This window comes from Anoplophora glabripennis, unplaced genomic scaffold, assembly GCF_000390285.2.
Source record: "Anoplophora glabripennis isolate ALB-LARVAE unplaced genomic scaffold, Agla_2.0 scaffold721, whole genome shotgun sequence".
NCBI classification, from domain to species: Eukaryota; Metazoa; Arthropoda; class Insecta; order Coleoptera; family Cerambycidae; genus Anoplophora; species Anoplophora glabripennis.
Window position 1 is genome coordinate 56,467 of NW_019416849.1, and position 20,195 is coordinate 76,661.

The 20,195-nt window shown below is 31.8% G+C and overlaps 1 protein-coding gene across 1 annotated transcript in view; it reads left to right on the forward strand.

Moving 5' to 3' along the window:
• LOC108909985 (putative fatty acyl-CoA reductase CG5065) overlaps positions 1-18,378 on the forward strand; it is a 23,735-nt gene extending 5,357 nt beyond the window's left edge. Inside the window, exons 2-10 of the mRNA XM_018714467.1 lie at positions 9,048-9,353; positions 13,194-13,351; positions 13,410-13,500; positions 13,560-13,712; positions 13,774-13,876; positions 16,941-17,133; positions 17,187-17,426; positions 17,580-17,849; positions 17,928-18,378. Coding sequence (XP_018569983.1) covers positions 9,060-9,353; positions 13,194-13,351; positions 13,410-13,500; positions 13,560-13,712; positions 13,774-13,876; positions 16,941-17,133; positions 17,187-17,426; positions 17,580-17,849; positions 17,928-18,006 — 1,581 coding nt within the window. The 5' untranslated portion in view covers positions 9,048-9,059 and the 3' untranslated portion in view covers positions 18,007-18,378. The remainder of the gene's footprint in view (positions 1-9,047; positions 9,354-13,193; positions 13,352-13,409; positions 13,501-13,559; positions 13,713-13,773; positions 13,877-16,940; positions 17,134-17,186; positions 17,427-17,579; positions 17,850-17,927) is intronic.
• Positions 18,379-20,195: the final 1,817 nt, after the last annotated feature.

Below are 20,195 nucleotides of genomic sequence, written 5' to 3' on the forward strand. Positions count from 1 at the left end.
TGTCATAAAACCCCTGTTGTACGAGAATCACTAAATTTGGTACACAGGGGTTTTATGACATGTGGAATCTGATGGTGCTACGTTTTTTGGCGGGGATCCTCTTAAGACAATTTTTCGTGGGCCCTCTTGTCTTTGGAGCCAAAAAAATTTGGTCGCATATTTAAATTTCTTAAAAATTATCATTTCACTAGAAAGCCATTAAATTTAGAAACTTTTTGTCTCTTTATACTTTTTTCGTAACACGCAATGTTTTCGAGAAAAATGTCAAAATGTGATCGAATGTATATCGTGATTCGCCATGTTCCTCAAAAACATTGCGTTTTACGAAACAAATATCAAGAGACAAAAAAGTTTCTAAATTCAATGGCTTTCTAGCTAACTAATAATTAAAAAAAAATCAAATTTGCGACCAAATTTTACTGGTTCCAAAGACAAGGGGGCCCACGAAAAAGTATCTTAAGGGGATTTCTCGCCAAAAAGCGTAGCATTGTGAGATTCCACATGTCATAAAACCCCTGTGTACCAAATTTAGTGATATAAGTTTAGTGAGATATAAAGCAGACTTCTTAGGGGTAGATTTTAGGGGGCTCTAACCCCGAAAGGGGGGGGCCAGTTGACAAAAAGAAAAAATACGGATCCCCTAAATATGTCTTAAGAATCTATGACCAAATTTTGTTGCATGAATTTCGGGACACCCTGTATAGCAAATAGATCGTATTATCCTCGCGAAGATTTGTATCCTTTATTTAAAATCCGTAAATCATGTGAATTGGTAAAACAAAATTTAGTTCTAAAGAAATGAAATGGCACTCGCGCCCATCTCTCGTCCAAGTCCAAGAAAATGTTGGATGCAATTTTGAAGGTTCTGTGATAGAAATTACATTATTACTCACTGTTCGTGTTTTTAATCTCTATTTTAGTAATGTTACAAAAGTTTTGCAACTATAACTAATTTTTTAGATATAAAGTTTGCTGAGAAATATTTATGTTCCTTTGTTATTCCGTACAAATGCTTTTATCTCAAGTATTACTAATTATATTAATCAAGTAAAGAAAACTTTATGTAACCCTAAATATTGCTGGGTAATGATTACGATGTTTTTATAAACCATTAAATATATTAAAAGGATTTATCAACTGTATTTTTTATTCCAATAAATATATCACAGCTTCCTAGTCTTTTTTAATTAATCTAGTTTTTTAAAAACATTACAAAAAATCATCTGTTGTGGATAATTTATTGTTGATAACAATGTACATGGGATTTAGGAAAAATGTATATGTTTGAAATCAATTTCGTTTTTATCAAGTCTTTCAAATGTATTCCCTCCTTGCTGTCAGCTGATTGCGACGTTGCCACATTAATCCTCAAGTCAGACAGAAATGCAATTATTGGTTTCTGTTTCTAATTAATACAGCTGTACTATGTTCAAAACTTACATTAGTTTTACATCAAAAATAAGATAATACTGTGTACTATCTATGGAAAAGTTTTGTTTCACAATTTCTACATTTTTTTCTCAGTTATGGGTAAAAAAAAAGAGCCCAACCGTCCATCTTCGCCATATAAACCTACGTTAAAATGAACAACTTTCAACAACAATATCTCAAAATCAAGATTTAAATTTTTTTTTAAATATATATGACCTGTGCTTTTGAGTAAACCCGATATACCTCCTTAAATATAATGCCAAAGTAAATAAGAACTAAGCATATTGTTTCATTTGATAAAGGATGCACTGGTATTAGCGAGATTTAGATGGCGCAACACTTATCGGGGGTTGCTGCTAAACTAGTAACAAATGCGACAGATCAGTAAGCTAATCAATATATTAAGTGAAGATTACTGACGTCAAATTATAACAATTCAGCCTAATATGTTTTCGAATATTGTTCCTTTTTAAAACCAAAATAGTTATTTTTAGTTTCTAGAACGTGAAACGCCTTCAAGACTGGAAGGTATTTTGACGAGCTTAGCGAGGCAGAATATCCGTTCAAGAACGCAAAAGCATTTATCGTTCGAGATGCAAACAATATTTTTTTGAAAACTGCAACAGGACAATTGTGTTATATACAACAATTTAATTCATATTTTAAATTGTTTGAACCGTGTTTGAATCAAGACTGTTTAGACGGGGTGACTATTATGACGCTAGCAACCTAATAACCAATAAAAATTAGTTGATTGAAAAAGTAGTGTCAGAATTATATATTGTAATTCATATTCTAATAGTGTTTAATTTAAAATGGGCTCGGAAAGTGAAGACGAGCATTTACCAGGGGAAGTATTGGAAGCGGCACAAAGCGCTGTTTCACAATTAATCCCCAAAAAATCATCGAGACAGTACGAGATTGCCTACAACGAATTCAAAGGTTGGTGTAGTTCGAAGAAAATTCAAAAAATGACCGAAGCGGTATTACTGGCATATTTCGAACATAAAATTAATAAAATTAAACCTTTCGCGTTATGGTCAATATATTCCATTTTACAAAGTACACTGAATGCCAAAAAATGTAAATATCAGAAAATTTACAAAACTAATAGGTACCTTATTTGAAAAACAAATCAATTGGAAACCGATTGAAAAAGTCTACCCACTACACACGAAACGTAAATGAAACGTTGCAAACGAGCTGTTTTACTAAACATTTAACACATTAACTATAAACGTTTCTGTTTCATTACAGAAATGTAGCACTTGAAAACTTATTTTTAGTGAAACATAGCCGAAACGTTCCAATTGAAGAGAGTTTGAAACATTACTCGAAACATTCCCTTTCGATCTCAGAAACATAACAGACGAACAGCCCTTTGCTTTTTTTTGTTTATTTTATGGAACATTCGGCATTAGTTAAATTTTGCTTTCAAGCGTTAGTTCATTTGCCTTTGCTATACAGACATAAACAGAAAAAAAATTGTGGTAGCATATTTATAACACAAGTCTAGAAAAAATGTATGTTCGTGGCTTGCGTAGACTGCGAGTTTGTTTCCCGTGTGTCGTTTTCAATTCGTATTATGTTATGGCGATTTTCCACTAATCGGACAGTTGAGTTTATGTCCTGTTTGTGTTTTCTAGAACCTGAAAAACAAAAACAAAACTGAAACAAACCCAAAACTCTTGTTTCCATCAAGCGGGCTTCATTTTGTTCGAGTTTTGTTTTTGTTTTCAGTCCTTTTCCACTGGTTGTCGCGAAAAAGTCGGAACACATTTTTCCAATAACCAACCAACATGTTTAGAGAAGATTTTTTTTATTCTTAGTTATGGCTGGTTTATACTGAAGTCCTTGGAAAAAAAGTAAGTGTACCTATATATGTACGGTTGAAGTATTTACTTGGTTAGTTAGTTACTTTGTATACTAGCCACGTAACCTTAACCGTACACAATAATATTTTGTAATAGCTGTTAATCATTAATGATTAAAATATTGTTTTTGGGAAGAAGAAAACGCCAACATAGATATTGGGTTGGATCACTTAAATATAAAACACAACACGACCGATTCCACTAAACAGACTTGAGTTTCAAAACACGTCGAAACCTTTTGATGTGACCGTTTTCGAGCGGGACCCGAAAAACAAAACTCCAACTGTCGCAAAACACGCCAGTCTTCAAAAAGTTTCAGTTTTGTTTTATTCGACACAAGTGTGTGTTTTGTTTTGTTTTTGTGGAAAACCGCCTTTAGGTTAAGTTTGCGGTTTGCCAGTTTGCCTGGCTTCGTTGTTATTCATCTTTACTTTGACGCTGTTTTATGTGATAATTTGTAGTGTGTGCAGTTGTGGTTATTGTAAGGTGCATATAAAATAATGAATATTGATGCAAAATGTTTAAAACGATATGTGTAAAGAGATTTCCAATTTTGCGTCACATCTACCTAAACGTAGTTATACCCACTACGTTATACAACGTGGTAAAAAAGTTCTGCATAAAATTCATATTTTCATTGAACAATTTTTTTTTGAAAAACGGTGAGACCCGTCGATTTTTATTTGATCCAGGGCACCTTGTCATGTGGATTTTTTTTTTCGATACCTAATTCACTTACGGCAGCGATGACATAATTTTTTTTTAAATGACAACGCATATTTTTTTCCTTCGAAATTGATGACAGTGATAATTATCTAAACAACAGTGTGAAAATTTCGATGTCTTACATAACAATTTTTTTTAGAAAAATGCACCTTAAGTTCTTATAAGTGATAATTGTCTACTTACACTATTAATGGCTCCTAAAAGGACAAAGTTGACAAAATTACATTTCAANAAGGTGCATTTTTCTAAAAAAAATTGTTATGTAAGACATCGAAATTTTCACACCGTTGTTTAGATAATTATCACTGTCATCAATTTCGAACGAAAAAAATATGCGTTGTCAATTAAAAAAAAAATTATGTCATCGCCGCTGTAAGTGGATTATCGAAAAAAATTTTTCCACATAACAAGGTGACCTGGATCAAATAGAAATCGACGGGTCTCACTGTTTTTCGAAAAAAAAATTGTTGAACGAAAATATGAATTTTATGCAGAACTTTTTTACCACGCTGTATATAAGAGGACAAGGGACAGGAACTACGAAAATGGAACATATACATTTCGATATAATTTGAAGAGCAACTACTTAGTCAGTGAGAACTATTTGAAATATGGATGAATCAAGTGAAATAGACGTCATTTATTTTATATTTTGTACAAATCTTTATATTTGTTTATGTGTATAGGCATGCTTAAATAAAAGAGTTTACGTACACCTACAGATATTTACTTTGTCAAGATATCATTTTGTATCCTTATTTTTGCTGTACAATTTATTATTATTAAAAGGATAGATGTAATAATATTGACCATGCGTAGAAGAAATTGTAACTTTCTATTATTTTTCAGTAATGTTATTTGTTTTTCATGTATCTACCATTTCAAGATTCATAATCATAACTAACTTTTTCTAATTCTCAGTTCGTCATTATTACCATATTCACGATGATGGTCTCAACATGAGAAAATTTCCATTTTAGAAGCGTATTTGAACAATATAAAATGATGTGTAGCTTTTTTAAAATGCTTCTGATATTGTTTTGTGGCATTTTTATTCGTACGATGAATGGCAAAATTCGTAATCCATATTAGAAACTTTTTTCAGTGTCTTCTCAAAAAGTATGAAATTCTTGGTAAAAGTTGCCACATCCCCGAACTAGAAGAGCATATTTATTTTTTTTAATATACAGTGTAACAACTTTTTTTAGTTTAATTTTTTTGAGAAATCAGAAAAAGTTGTCTGTAGTTACTACAGGTCGAAGATTTTTTGTGAAGTATGTCAGGGAACTCAAGGAAGGGTTAACTAAGTGGTTGGCGTCAACAAATCAAGGAATGTGCCAAAAGAAATAGCAGCTTATCTCAATTAATTTGCCTCATCCAGAAATTTATACAGGGCACTGCTTTAGACGTTACTGTTTTATAATGAAATGTTATATTACTTAAAATTGTTTAATTAATAAAATCATAAATAAGTTTCGAAAAAATCAAAAATTATTTTGACATTTGTTTTATATTCTAGAACGAAAAAGACTGACGTTCTAGAACCTAAAAGTATTTTACAACCACGTGACAAAAAAAGACTCACTTTGTCAACTGAAAATTTAACGAAAATGTCGACTTTTGATGACAGTTTTCGAAAAAAATAATTTTTCAATGATTTTTACTGGTCCTGAGTTCTGAGACATGGCGACGCCCTTTCTCATTTGAACACACGGTACAGCTGCGGACAGTAAAATGTTTCCTTTGATGTTGAAAGCTTAATTTTTATGTTTTTTTATGCTGTATTTATAAATACTGGATTTTTTTATCATTTGACGGAATTGCGCTTTTAATACCTGTACTTTGAACTTGCTTAGATGACATAATACTACATGATAAATGTAATAACAATTATCGGGTCATTATCGCATTTAATTACTTTAGTATTTGCTTAAGAACGGAAATTGAAGTCCCGTTTCATCTAACAAAGTACTACAATATTCGTATAGATGTCGCTACAGGAAATACGTTTATAGTAAAAATAGTACGATAATTTCATTCATTCAAATTCCGGCAAAACACACCTAAAAAAAACGAGAAAATGCCAGGTGCACGCACACGTGCACGATAATGAGTTGTCCGGCCTATACGTCCATCCCACTCTCTTGCTATCTCATAATTGCATATGAAAAGAGAAGGGTAATAAAATAATAAAAACTCCAATTTGCGGCCGCCGGTTTTTTGTTCTGAAAATATTTCTATTTTCTATCTTCTACATATTATTATGTACATATTTACAAAAAAGGAGGATGGCAAGTGGTTGTACAAATTTATAATATTTGCAGCCAACTAAAAGTTTTATTTCATATTATTTTCTACATTTTAGTACTTATATGGATTCGGACCAGAGTAGGTGCGAATGTAATTATTTCTTGTATGGATCTTTGAGCTGTTATCTTTTATTGTTGCGTTGTGGCTGCGAAATATTTTATTTGTGGAGTTTACTATTTTTTATATGAAGGAAAAAACATTAACAGAGTAAGTATTACAATTTGCTAGGCATAGTTGTACTTAGTACTAAATTCAAGTAAATAATAGATATTAAAATAAATATGTAGGTATTGTATTTGATTATTTGAAAATAAAAATTACATATGCGACAATGGACTTTCCGCTTACTTAGCCGTAATATAAATATGACATATTGTCGTTGCAATGCACATACAGGCTGTTCCAATAGTGTGACAAAGTTTATAATTATTTTCAGTTATAGTTGTATAGGGCAAAATCTTCAGGCCAAAAACAAGATTTTCTGAACGTTTAATTCGGTCTGAAAATAATGAATAATGGAAATAATAATAAAATGTGAATCCGAGCAAGTAACTTTTTTCGTATCACTACTACAGGCAGTTATACTAAACTTTATCGCACTATTGTGGCACCCTATATATGACTAGATATATCATTATGGTAAATCAAAAGCATAATAGGTAAAAATGTATAATTATCTATGTTTATAACAAATATTATCTGGTAAAATTCTTTTCTTACTTTCAGATACGGAACCGGAAGAAGTCTATATGTTATTTCGTAATATACCTATAGTGGTGAAAACAACCCACTCTATGTAGAACAAATTAAGAAATATGAAGAATTATGGAAAAAATCAATGGCAACAAATTTGGAACAATTTTATAAAAATTGTATACTACCAGAAATAATATACAAAAATATTCCACAGGGAAAAAGATGTATGGATCCAGAATATATTATAGAAACTCAAATTAATAAAAAGAAATAATTTTATTTTATGAATTTTTAAATTTTTTCCTGTTCTACTGTACCTATTCTATTTACTTCTTTATTACTTTCATTTATTTACATATTTATTAAACTACACTGTTCCACAGAATTTCTGTTTATATTGGAGGTATTAAAGTACCTATAAGACAACTATTTTTTCAATTGAAGTGAACTGAATTACCTATTTCTCATAAAAAAAATTTAGACTCAAATCGTCCTTTTGTACATAATTCTTTACACATTTTTTGGACAAAATAAGTATATCGTACATATTTTTTATATTTTCTCATTATTATGTATATTCACAATTAAAATTCTATTTATATTAATATGCAAATTTTTTTTATCAAGAATTACTTAATATTAATTATTAAAAATATAATATTTTCCATTTCTGTTTATACCAAAGTAAGCCGCTTTATTCACAAATCGTAATTATAACGTAACTTTCCGTTATGAACAACTTTTCTTATTAACATTTTTTTTATATTATCAAAAACAAAAGCAGTTTATTCTTCAACGTTATTAATTTTGTTAAATTTCTGATCACCCTGTATATATATTTATTACAGTTTTTCATGACAAACGTATTCAATTAAAAAGCAAAATATTTTTTGTCACGAATTACTTTTTCTAGTAGAATAGAAAATAAAAATGTTTTCCCTCTTATCCACTAACCGTAGATACTAATATAGGTATATTAATTATAAATTATGGTTTTAAATAAACTAAAAATTGTTTATATTTCATATTTTCTAAAATTATATAATAGTATGGACTTGCACTGTTACTTATATACTTTTATACAAAAATATATCTAAAATGATCATGACATTCTTTAAATATTTACGTATCAATTAACAGAAACCATGACTACCAATTCAGAATCAGGTTATACCAAATTAACCACATACAACAGCTGTTCGTTAAAAATAACCCGAGTCCATTCATAAATAAATTTTTACTAGTGCGACATCTATTACAAATCAAGCGAATTAAAAGTCGGAGATAATGCTATTCATGAATGAATATTTTTTAATAATTTTATTCCAATATAACTTTTTAAATAATAAAGTGATGAACAAACTATGAAATAAAGTCTAATCAGTTTATTTATTTAAAGACAACTATATAAAAAATTGCATAATTCTATAATACTATGAAGAAATAATCGTTTATTTGTAAAAGTCCAAAAAACCTTCATATTTAGAAATTAATTTCTCACGAATTATTTACCTGTCCCAATTAATTTTTGCTTTACTGTCTTCATTTATACTTTGCCAAATGTAATATGAAATTTTACTACTTTCTTCCATTGCTTTAAAAAGATATATTGGAATAAAAAAAGGGCTGTTTTTTATCATTTTTCGGTATAATTTAGGCAACCAGAGATGCATCAGTTTCCATCCCCTTTTATTGTATCACACAGACAGTGTGGGCGGAATTTTTAAAGAAACTTTGGAAAGATACTTAAAATGTTGAAAACAACGATAATTTGTTATAATAAAAGAACTACAACGGAATATTTTTTAGTGATACCTAGATTTATATCAAAAACATAATTTATTTGTTGTTAACTTTATTTTGAAATTTGAAGTGAAGTTTTGCAAAGTACAATTATTAGATGTTGATTTTCCGGACAATTTAGGAATCATGATATTTGTGTATAAAAATTTGAAACGATTTTAATTTTTAATTTTTTTGTAAAGGCAAATCTGTACTTCGTCTTTCCAGATCCAGTACAAGATGGGAGTTCCACAGAACTCGCCGTTCGCCGCGAGCGAGGCGAAGAAGTTTCCCCGCGAAATCGAATACTGCAACAACAACAGCCTGTTCAGCGGCGAAGCGACAATGAACAACGTTTCGGGGTTCTACGAGAACTCCAAGATCTTCATCACGGGCGCCACCGGCTTCCTGGGGAAGGCTCTGGTAGAGAAGCTCCTCAGGTCGTGCGACGGTCTCGACTCCGTCTACGTCCTCATGAGGCCCAAGCGCGGCATGGCCGTCGAGCAGAGGCTCAAGGAACTCTTCAAAAACCCGGTAAGAGCGCAGAGAAACGTAAACGATTATAATCCACGCGGCCGCCGAACTTAAGCATCCCAACATTGCATAATAGTCCAAGAGAATTAAGCTCAAAACCTTCGAGATATGGCTGTTGCTTGACGTAGATTAAATAATAGCAAAAATCGGTCGAAAATAATATAAACAATGAAAATATAAGGTTGCGCCAAGAAAAAAAGTTGTGCTATTCGCAGAAAAAATTAAAAACTGCAAAAATACTCAAAAATCACGTGTTTTTCCTAACATTTTCCAATATAACTTCTTAAATATGCAGTTTACAGAAAAAACTATTACTGCTGAAATTGTTTGTTATGAAATTTGCTATAAGACACAATTGTTTTGAGACCTGCGTATTCAATATTTTTGTTGCTAGAAAGCCAAAACAGCGTAAGAAAGTGATGAAAATCGAGGTAATTTTGAAGCGTTCAACTGATAGGTAAGAAATTGTCCAATTCTACTATAAATGTACATGTAAGTACTTTAAAGGATTACAAAACGAAATTCCAAAACCCGATCGAAATCGGTCTGATAGTTTTGGTATGAGACAATTTGTTACTAAATTTCAGCGCGAAATGTCGTTATTTTTTTGCGTCAGTGCTGGGGTTAAAGTTAGGCATTTTAATTGGCGCTGATTTTTTTACACATACTTGGACTCTTTAACTATCATATAGAATCGTTATAATATTAATTTTCTTTTTTTTAATAATTTTTGGAGCGATTTTAAAAATTCGAAAAATTTTAACTTTATAAACAAATACTTTCGTGAAGCCGTTTTGCGGGTTGGAATATATACCAAAGTACTAAAAAATAGTTCTCGGAAAGACGCTTAACTTGAAAAAAAGAACGTTCAAATCGGTCACATAAGTTCCGAGATATCAAGTGTCAAAGTCAACAAGCGTTAGCTGCAAAACTATGCATAATGTAACAACAACAAAAATTGAATTTGGTAGGTTTTTTAAGAACTTTTCGTATGTGCTTTTATAAATATTATCGCACGTGTGCTTTTTATATGAAAATTCAATGAATATCGCCAAACCGACCATTTGAGCCGCAAAACCGGGGGGAGGGGATGAATTATAGAAATTGAAATCGCGTTCAAAAAGAGCGCGCGCGCTTCGGCGTTCAGTATCTCGGCTTCTATGGCTCCGATTTTGATGATTTTTTTTTAAATCGATGTAGAAAAATGAGAGGAATTCAATTATCAAGGTTTCATTAAAATATTATAAAGCCCTTTTCGGTCTATTACGACTAAAAATTTTCCACATTTCGTTGTTATACTGTATATTCATGTAAATAATAATATCGATGGTAGGATATAGGTACATAATCCACTGTTACTAGGTTTTAGTTTTAATAATTACATGGTAATAATGTTTAAATAAAATCTTGAAATCTTTATTTAATATGTAATTTATTTATTGTATTCATATAATATAGAAAAAAATATAGATACAAATAATTATTTATTTATTTTTACAAAACGTGTTTATTATACTTTCATAATTATCGTATTATTAAAGTTTTTCACTTTTTTACATCATTGGTATTTTCACTTATAATATCAGCATTTGAATAAGTATTGTTGTCCATTATTTTCAAATCAGTGCTTAACTAATTGTAAGTAGGTACCACTGTTAAATTAACAGCAAATAATGACTTATGGTTGGTTAATTTGATTTTTTAAATTTGCCAGCAATTTCATAGCCATCCTCGCAAGAAATTGGATCATTTTATTTATCACAAAATCCGTCAAAAACAGAAAAATTAAAAGATAGGTATAGGGAGGTGTAATATGGATAGATGTGGAGTAAATTTCTACAACAGATTTTTATTAAATATACAGGGTGTCCCATTTAGAAAAACCAAGTTTTGGCGGTTCGGTCAATCAAATTCGACAATAAATATGAAATTGAAATAGGTCGAAGACCATTAGACCATTAGAGATACATATAGGGAAGCTTTATAAAAGTCCTCTAAAAATATGCGTAGAATTCAAATATACAAAAATATACAGGATGTTCCATTTATAATAAGCAAATAGGTGGCGACTACCGGTATAACCGGAAGTACTACAACAATGGCATTATTTTATTTAAACTCTAAATAAAACCTCCAAAACCACCAGGTCAAAAATTTTCAAAATTCAAATCGAAGTAGTCTCCGAAATATTCTAATGGGTCGTCACCGCATGACAGCCTGTATAATGAATTGCAAAGTGCGATTTTTAATTGTTTACTAAAGGAAGAAATTTTTGAGAGCGAAATCAGCAACTATGCTATAAAAAAGCTTAATACATTTTTTAATAATGCGATGATACGTTTTATAAATATCAAATAATAATTATTTGTATCTGCATTTTTTTCTATTTTATATGTAAACAATAAATAAATTACATTAGGACATAAAAATTTCAAGATTTTAAACATTATTACCAAGTAGTTATTAAAATTAATACCTCTTAACAATAGTCATCGATATTATTTACATGAATATACAACAATGAAATGTATGAAATTTTAAGCAGTCGTAATAGGCTGATAAGGCTTTATAATATTTCAATGAAATCTTGATAATTGAATTCCTCTCATTTTGCTATATCGATTTAAAAAAAATCATCAAAATCAGAGCCGTAGAAGCCGAGATATTGAACGCCGAAGAGGGCGCGCTCTTTTTGAACGCGCGATTTCAATTTCTATCATTCATCCCCTCCCCCCGGTTTTGCGGCTCAAACGGTCGGTTTGGCGATATTCATTGAATTTTCATATAAAAAGCACACGTGCGATAATATTTATAAAAGCACATACGAAAAGTTCTTAAAAAACCTACCAAATTCAATTTTTGTTGTTGTTACATTATGCATAGTTTTGCAGCTAACGCTTGTTGACTTTGACACTTGATATCTCGGAACTTATGTGACCGATTTGAACGTTCTTTTTTTCAAGTTAAGCGTCTTTCCGAGAACTATTTTTTAGTACTTTGGTATATATTCCAACCCGCAAAACGGCTTCACGAAAGTATTTGTTTATAAAGTTAAAATTTTTCGAATTTTTAAAATCGCTCCAAAAATTATTAAAAAAAAGAAAATTAATATTATAACGATTCTATATGATAGTTAAAGAGTCCAAGTATGTGTAAAAAAATCAGCGCCAATTAAAATGCCTAACTTTAACCCCAGCACTGACGCAAAAAAATAACGACATTTCGCGCTGAAATTTAGTAACAAATTGTCTCATACCAAAACTATCAGACCGATTTCGATCGGGTTTTGGAATTTCGTTTTGTAATCCTTTAAAGTACTTACATGTACATTTATAGTAGAATTGGACAATTTCTTACCTATCAGTTGAACGCTTCAAAATTACCTCGATTTTCATCACTTTCTTACGCTGTTTTGGCTTTCTAGCAACAAAAATATTGAATACGCAGGTCTCAAAACAATTGTGTCTTATAGCAAATTTCATAACAAACAATTTCAGCAGTAATAGTTTTTTCTGTAAACTGCATATTTAAGAAGTTATATTGGAAAATGTTAGGAAAAACACATGATTTTTGAGTATTTTTGCAGTTTTTAATTTTTTCTGCGAATAGCACAACTTTTTTTCTTGGCGCAACCTTATATTTTCATTGTTTATATTATTTTCGACCGATTTTTACTAATATCTAATCTACGTCAAGCAACAGCCATGCCATTGTGTTAATTCTCCTGGACTATGATTGGTGCTGCCAATCGCTGATAGGTCGAAACAGAACAGAAAAAGGGGTTACACGCGTCCCTGATCTGTCCTTTATTTGACATTGACGGCAATTTAACGATTCCAGGTCTTCAACAGGATAAGGGAGAAGGATCCTGATGCTTTTGAGAAAGTTAAAGCAATTTCAGGAGACGTTTCTCTGCCCAACCTCGGAATCGGCGACGGCGACAAGGCGTTCCTGGTGGACAACATCAACATAGTCTTCCACTCAGCCGCCACTGTCAAGTAAGCGCGCGACACGCCCCCTAGCGGCTAATCCGTTTTAAATCGTATTTCTTCGCAGGTTCAACGAAGACCTCAAGAATGCCGTCATCCTCAACACGCTCGGTACCAAGAGAGTGCTACAAATCTGCAAGGAGATGAAACGCTTGAAGGTCAGTCACTAGATATCAATCGAGGAAGGCGCGGTGTATTAATATCGTTTTTTTTTCAGAGTTTTGTACACGTTTCGACGGCCTATTGCAATTCGGACAAGGACACCGTGGAGGAGACTGTGTATAAGCCCCCTTACGACCCGGAAGCTGTTATAAACTGTATAGACGTTCTCGCAGACGAAGCGATAGACGTTCTGGCGCAGAAAATGTTGGTAAGTTCGTCGTAGATCGCTTCAAAAACGAGGGTGAAGTCTGATTTGTTTTTTTTTGTAGGATAAACATCCCAATACGTACACCCTGACGAAGGCGATGGCAGAGCACATCGTATTGGAGAATTCCGAACTCATACCTTCCGCTGTTGTTAGACCATCGATAAGTAAGTATATTTTTTAGAGAATAGTAGGCTAGTCCGGGAAAATAGCAGGGTTTTCTATTAGTCCAGGTGGTATCTGTTTCGGGTTGGGTAAAACGTATATGATCGGAGATTTTTGCTTTAACGGCTTCTAAATAACATTAGAAATGATAATTTTTCTATGCAAATAAAAAAAAACGTGGGCTTAATTGTTATTGCAAAAAAGTATAAAAAAATAGCAAAAAAATTCATTTTTTTCTTGGATTTCTCGTCGACAACTTAGCAACTATTCATTTTAGACAAAAATGGAAGAGGAAAAAAAGTTTTGTAATTAAATTTTGATCAAGATAGAGTTAGTTGCAATTCGAAAAAATAATTATTGTTGTTGCAAAAATCGGAAAAATCATTTAAAAAATTGCAAAAAATGCTAGTTTATTTGTCAATTTTTTTCAGACACTTGAATAATACCTAGGATCTTCATACTTTTCCCAATTAAACTTCTTAGTGCATAGAATCATCACACCAAATTTCATCCAATTCGGTTCGATAGTTTTTACATAATAATTGTTTAATTTTTTTATTTTTTTTAAATTAAAAAATTTTCAAAATCAAATTTCTAAAAATCTAAAGCCTTTGAATACTTGAAAATTTCACCACAAAAAGAAGAGCTCTCAAGCTTTAAAATGCTTTTTGAAAAATTCAAATCGGACGATTAGGTGAGCCGTGGTGATTGTTTAAACATTTTCGCAATTTTCACGCTTATAAACAATTGCAATAATTTAATGTTTTTTCAAATTTTTTTTTATTTTAAAATATGGTTTGAAAGTACTCGGAAAGGCGAGTATTTAAAAAAAAACCTGATGATCCGCCCATTATTTTCGGAGTTATAGCCCGTTAAAGTTAACCCTTATTTACAGCAAAACTATAAGGGCTGTTTTTTGAACCAATAGGTTTGTTATTCCGAGTACTTTCCAGATATAAATTTTCAAAATTTGCAATCACGGGCGTCCCATTTAAAATGTCACTCAAAGATATTCAAGACCGCGTGAAATCAATGAGGTATCAGTGGTGGGGGGAGCAAACACACAGCTACTCCGATCTGAATTCTCGAGTTCAAAATTGCGACACTCGGAAAAATTTCACTTATCTCAGCGTCTAATGGACCAATTTCGATGATTTTTTTTTAAATCGATGTCTCGCAACTAAAAAATTCAATTATCATATTTTCAACTACATTTTATTATTAATTATTGGACTTTTGACATGCCGATAAACAGTTACTTTAAAAAATGATTAATTTATTATGTTTATTTATTTACTATGTTAATTTTCACGACCAAAATTTTTGCATGTTGCACCATGTTGTTGGTATTAATTAAGTATCCAAAAGATTCTTATACTTTTTTTTATAAATAAAAAATAAATTTTAGATAAATATTTTAAAAGTAAACGAAAAAATTAAAATTATAATTATTCACAATTTATTTTTTTTTGAAAGATTTTTAGAAATTTATCGTACAACTAAAAATTAATACCAATTTTCAGTTGTTTATTTAAATAATTATTGTTTAAACAATTTTATAATATTTAAACAAACTTACTAGTATTACCTGGTGCAACATGCAAAAATTTTGGTCGTGAATATTAACATAGTAAATAAATAAACATAATAAATTAATCATTTTTTAAAGTAACTGTTTATCGGCATGTCAAAAGTCCAATAATTAATAATAAAAGGTAGTTGAAAATATGATAATTGAATTTTTTAAGTTGCGAGACATCGATTTAAAAAAAAATCATCGAAATTGGTCCATTAGAAGCTGAGATAAGTGAAATTTTTCCGAGCGTCGCAGTTTTGAACTCGAGAATTCAGATCGGAGTAGCTGTGTGTTTGCTCCCCCCACCACTGATACCTCATTGATTTCACGCGGTCTTGAATATCTTTGAGTGACATTTTAAATGGGACGCCCGTGATTGCAAATTTTGAAAATTTATATCTGGAAAGTACTCGGAATGACAAACCTATTAGTTCAAAAAACAGCCCTTATACCCTTATAGTTTTGCTGTAAATAAGGGTTAACTTTAACGGGCTATAACTCCGAAAATAATGGGCGGATCATCAGGTTTTTTTTTAAATACTCGTCTTTCCGAGTACTTTCAAACCATATTTTAAAATAAAAAAAAAATAAAAAAACATTAAATTATTGCAATTGTTTATAAGCGTGAAAATTGCGAAAATGTTTAAACAATCACCACGGCTCACCTAATCGTCCGATTTGAATTTTTCAAAAAGCATTTTAAAGCTTGAGAGCTCTTCTTTTTGTGGTGAAATTTTCAAGTATTCAAAGGCTTTAGATTTTTAGAAATTTGATTTTGAAAATTCTTTAATTTAAAAAAAAATAAAAAAATTAAACAATTATTATGTAAAAACTATCGAACCGAATTGGATGAAATTTGGTGTGATGATTCTATGCACTAAGAAGTTTAATTGGGAAAAGTATGAATATCCTAGGTATTATTCAAGTGTCTGAAAAAAATTGACAAATAAACTAGCATTTTTTACAATTGTTTAAATGATTTTTCCGATTTTTGCAATAATAATAATTATTTTTTCGAATTGCAACTAACTATCTTGTTCAAATTTAATTACAAAACTTTTTTCCTCTTCCCTTTTTGTCTAAAATGAATAGTTGCTAAGTTGTCGACGAGAAATCCAAGAAAAAAATGAACTTTTTTGCAATTTTTTTATACTTTTTTGCAATAACAATTAAGCCAACGTTTTTTTTATTTGCATAGAAAAATTATCATTTCTGACGTTATTTAGAAGCCGTTAAAGCAAAAATCTCCGATCATATGCTTTTTACCCAAGTATACCCTTTTTAAAACAGATACCGCCTGGACTATATGGTAATGTGATACCTATGTGATGTGTGCGATGTGGTGTGTGCGATGTGAGATGTATGAAATGTGACGTGCGACATGACGTGTGATTTGCCGTGTGACGGAACATGTGAGCTAAATGTAGCGTTATTTTTTTACTAGTAGCAAACGTTTTAAATGCTGCTAATAAAAACTATTGTTCTTCCAGTTACTGCCGCCTGGAAAGAGCCCTACCCGGGCTGGGTGGACAACATCAGCGGCATCACCGGCATCTTCATGGAGTGCGGTAGGGGGACCATCAAAACGATCATCTGCGACGAGAAGTGCCGCATCGACGTCATCCCCGTGGACGTGGTGGTCGACACTCTCATCACAGCGGCTTGGCACACGGTGGCTAACAGGTAAGCGTCACAAAGCTAGTTTTTTTCACGACTTACGCGCGGTTTCGTTCCAGGTCGAACGCTATGAGGGTGTACAACTGTACGAGCGGCTTCTCCAACCCCATCACCTGGAAGAAGTTCGGGGAACTCACGCAGAAGTACGCGCTCGAGTACCCCAGCAAGTATGTGACGTGGTACCCGGGGTTCACGTACCGCACGAACAGGACACTCCACGCCCTCTACGCCACGTTGTTCCACACGGTGCCCTCCGCCCTTTTGGACGTGTTCCTGTACTGCAGCGGACAGCAGCCCATGTAAGTAGACCTCTTTCGAATATAACAGAAGCGAATATGACCCTTTTATAAAAAAAAAATCTAAGAACGACATAACCAAGTACCGGCCCATAGTTATTATATACAGTGTGTCCCCAGATGGAGTACCGCATACTTTAAAGTTTTTCTTTTCAGGATGCTGAAGTTCAGCAGGAAAATCTACAGTGCCTTGAGCGCGGGCAGCTTCTTCTCGACGCACGAATGGGACTTCAAGGCTTCCACGATGGACGAGCTGGTGGAGGCCGTAAAGCACGCCGAGGACGGGGAGAGGTTCAACGTCGACCTCCGGGAGTCGAACGGCTTCACCTGGGACTGCTACGTAAAGGACTTCATGCTAGGCGTCAGGAAGTTCGTACTGAAAGACGACGTGAGCAGTCTCGCGAAGGCGAAGATAAAACTCAATAGGTAAAAAGAGAGCAAGATTGCGCTCGAACTTTATTAAAGTGGATTCGTCGAATATTGATCTGTGACTTTCTGTTTCAGGTTATACTGGTTCCAGAAGATATTCCAAATAGTTTCCCTGTACGCAATGCTGAAAGTGACGACGAATTTTTTGTATTAACTCTCTAGAAGACACCAGAATGGTTGTTACAGTCAATACTATGTAAAATAACTTTAAGAGTTTTATTCTTCCTGGCCATTCCTTGGTTGGGAAGCAATTTGATATTATTCTTGCACACGTGCAAATCAGACAAAGTTTCCACGCGTTTTCATTTATATTTTGTATTTATTTGTTTTGTATGTACAGTAATTATGCGGTTTTACAAATGGGTTCATTATTTATAACACAAATGTCTAGATTAACATGTATTTCAAGTTTGTGGGGGATTACTTGATATTATTATGACAAACTACAATTTACCTCTTTTATTTATTGCATCTAAGTTTAATGTTGATATAGATTTGGGATATTTTTATTATTTGTATAATTATTGTGTAAAATAAATATATATTCTTGTACCTGAGTTTCTATTTGACTCTCGTAGTGAACAAAAAAAAAATTAAAACGGATAGATTATAAGTAATAAAAAATCTAGATATGTATCTGGACCTACACCCTTCTTCTTTTTTGTCAAAATTACAAATACAAAATTAATGGGTATAAACAAAAAATCGAATAAATACCTTAGTCACTCGGTAAGCACAATTTTAATCTTCATCTTGGTAAGCTGCTAGCACCCATCCCACTAAACATTTTTCAGTTTCTGACATGTTTCAGAAACGTTTCCATTTTTATTGAAACGTTTCATAAAAAAAACATGCAACCTTCTGGTAACGTTCTAGAAGCCCAAGATGTCCTCCCCAAAATACGTTTCCAATTAAACGTATCAAAAAATTGGTTTCAGTAACATTCTTTTTATGTTCCATTTATGCCCTCGATATTTTTGTTTTACGTTTCAGTATATTTTCAGAAATGTTTGAGTAACATAATAATTTTATTACCATATTGTTCTCATAATGCTCTCAACTTTAGATCATTTTTATTTCAAAAGCGTTTTTGAAATAGTATAAATAGTGTGAGTATTTTTTTAAAAATCTCTAATACTCCTTTGTGATATTTTTATGTGTATTGTGAATGACTTAATTCAAACTAAAAAAAGTTACATTGTATATTAAAAAAAATAAATATGCTCTTCTAGTTTGGAGATGCGGCTACTTTTACTAAGAATTTCTTTCTTTTTGAGAAGCCACTGAAAAAAGTTTCTAATATGGATTATGAATTTTGCCATTCATCTTACAAATAAAAATATCACAAAACAATATCAGAAGTTCAAATACGCTTCTGAAATGGAAATTTTCTGTTGAGACCTTCATGAATATGGTAACAATGACGAACTGATAATTAGAAAAAGTTAGTTATGATTATGAATCTTAAAATGGTAGGTACATAAAAAACAAATAACATTACTGAAAAATAATATAAAGTTATAATTTCTTCTACGCATGGTCAATTTTACATATATCCTTTTAATAATAATAAATTATACAGCAGAAATAAGGATACAAAATGATATCTTGACAAAGTAAATATCTGTAGGTATACCTAAACTCTTATATTTAAGCATGCCTATACACATAAAGAAATATAAACATTTGTACAAAATATAAAATAAACGACGTCTATTTCACTTGATTCATCCATATTTCAAATAGTTCTCACTGACTAAGTAGTTGCTCTTCAAATTATATCGAAACGTATAGTTGTTGTTCCATTTTCTTAGTTCTTGTCCCTTGTCCTCTTGTCTGTAATAGTAGTGGGTATAACTATATTTAGGTAGATGTAACGCAAAATTGGAAATCTCTGCACATCATTTTAAACATTTTGCATCAATATTCATTATTTTATATGCACCTTACAATAACCACAACTACACACACTACAAATTATCACATAAAATAGCGTCAAAGTAAAGATGAATAACAACGAAACCAAGCAAACTGACAAACCGCAAACCTAACCTAACATAATACGAATTGAAACGACACACGGGAAACAAATAAACTCGGGCTGTTACGCGCAGTCTACGCAAGTCACGAACATACATTTTTTCTAGACTTGTGTTATAAATATGCTACCACATTTTTTTTTCTGTTTATGTCTGTATAACAAAGGCAAATGAACTAACGCTTGAGAGGGATTGGGGATTGAGAGCAAAATTTAACTAATGCCGAATGTTCCATAAAATAAGCAAAAATAGCAAAGGGTTGTTCGTCTGTTATGTTTCCGAGATCGAAAGGGAAAATATTTTG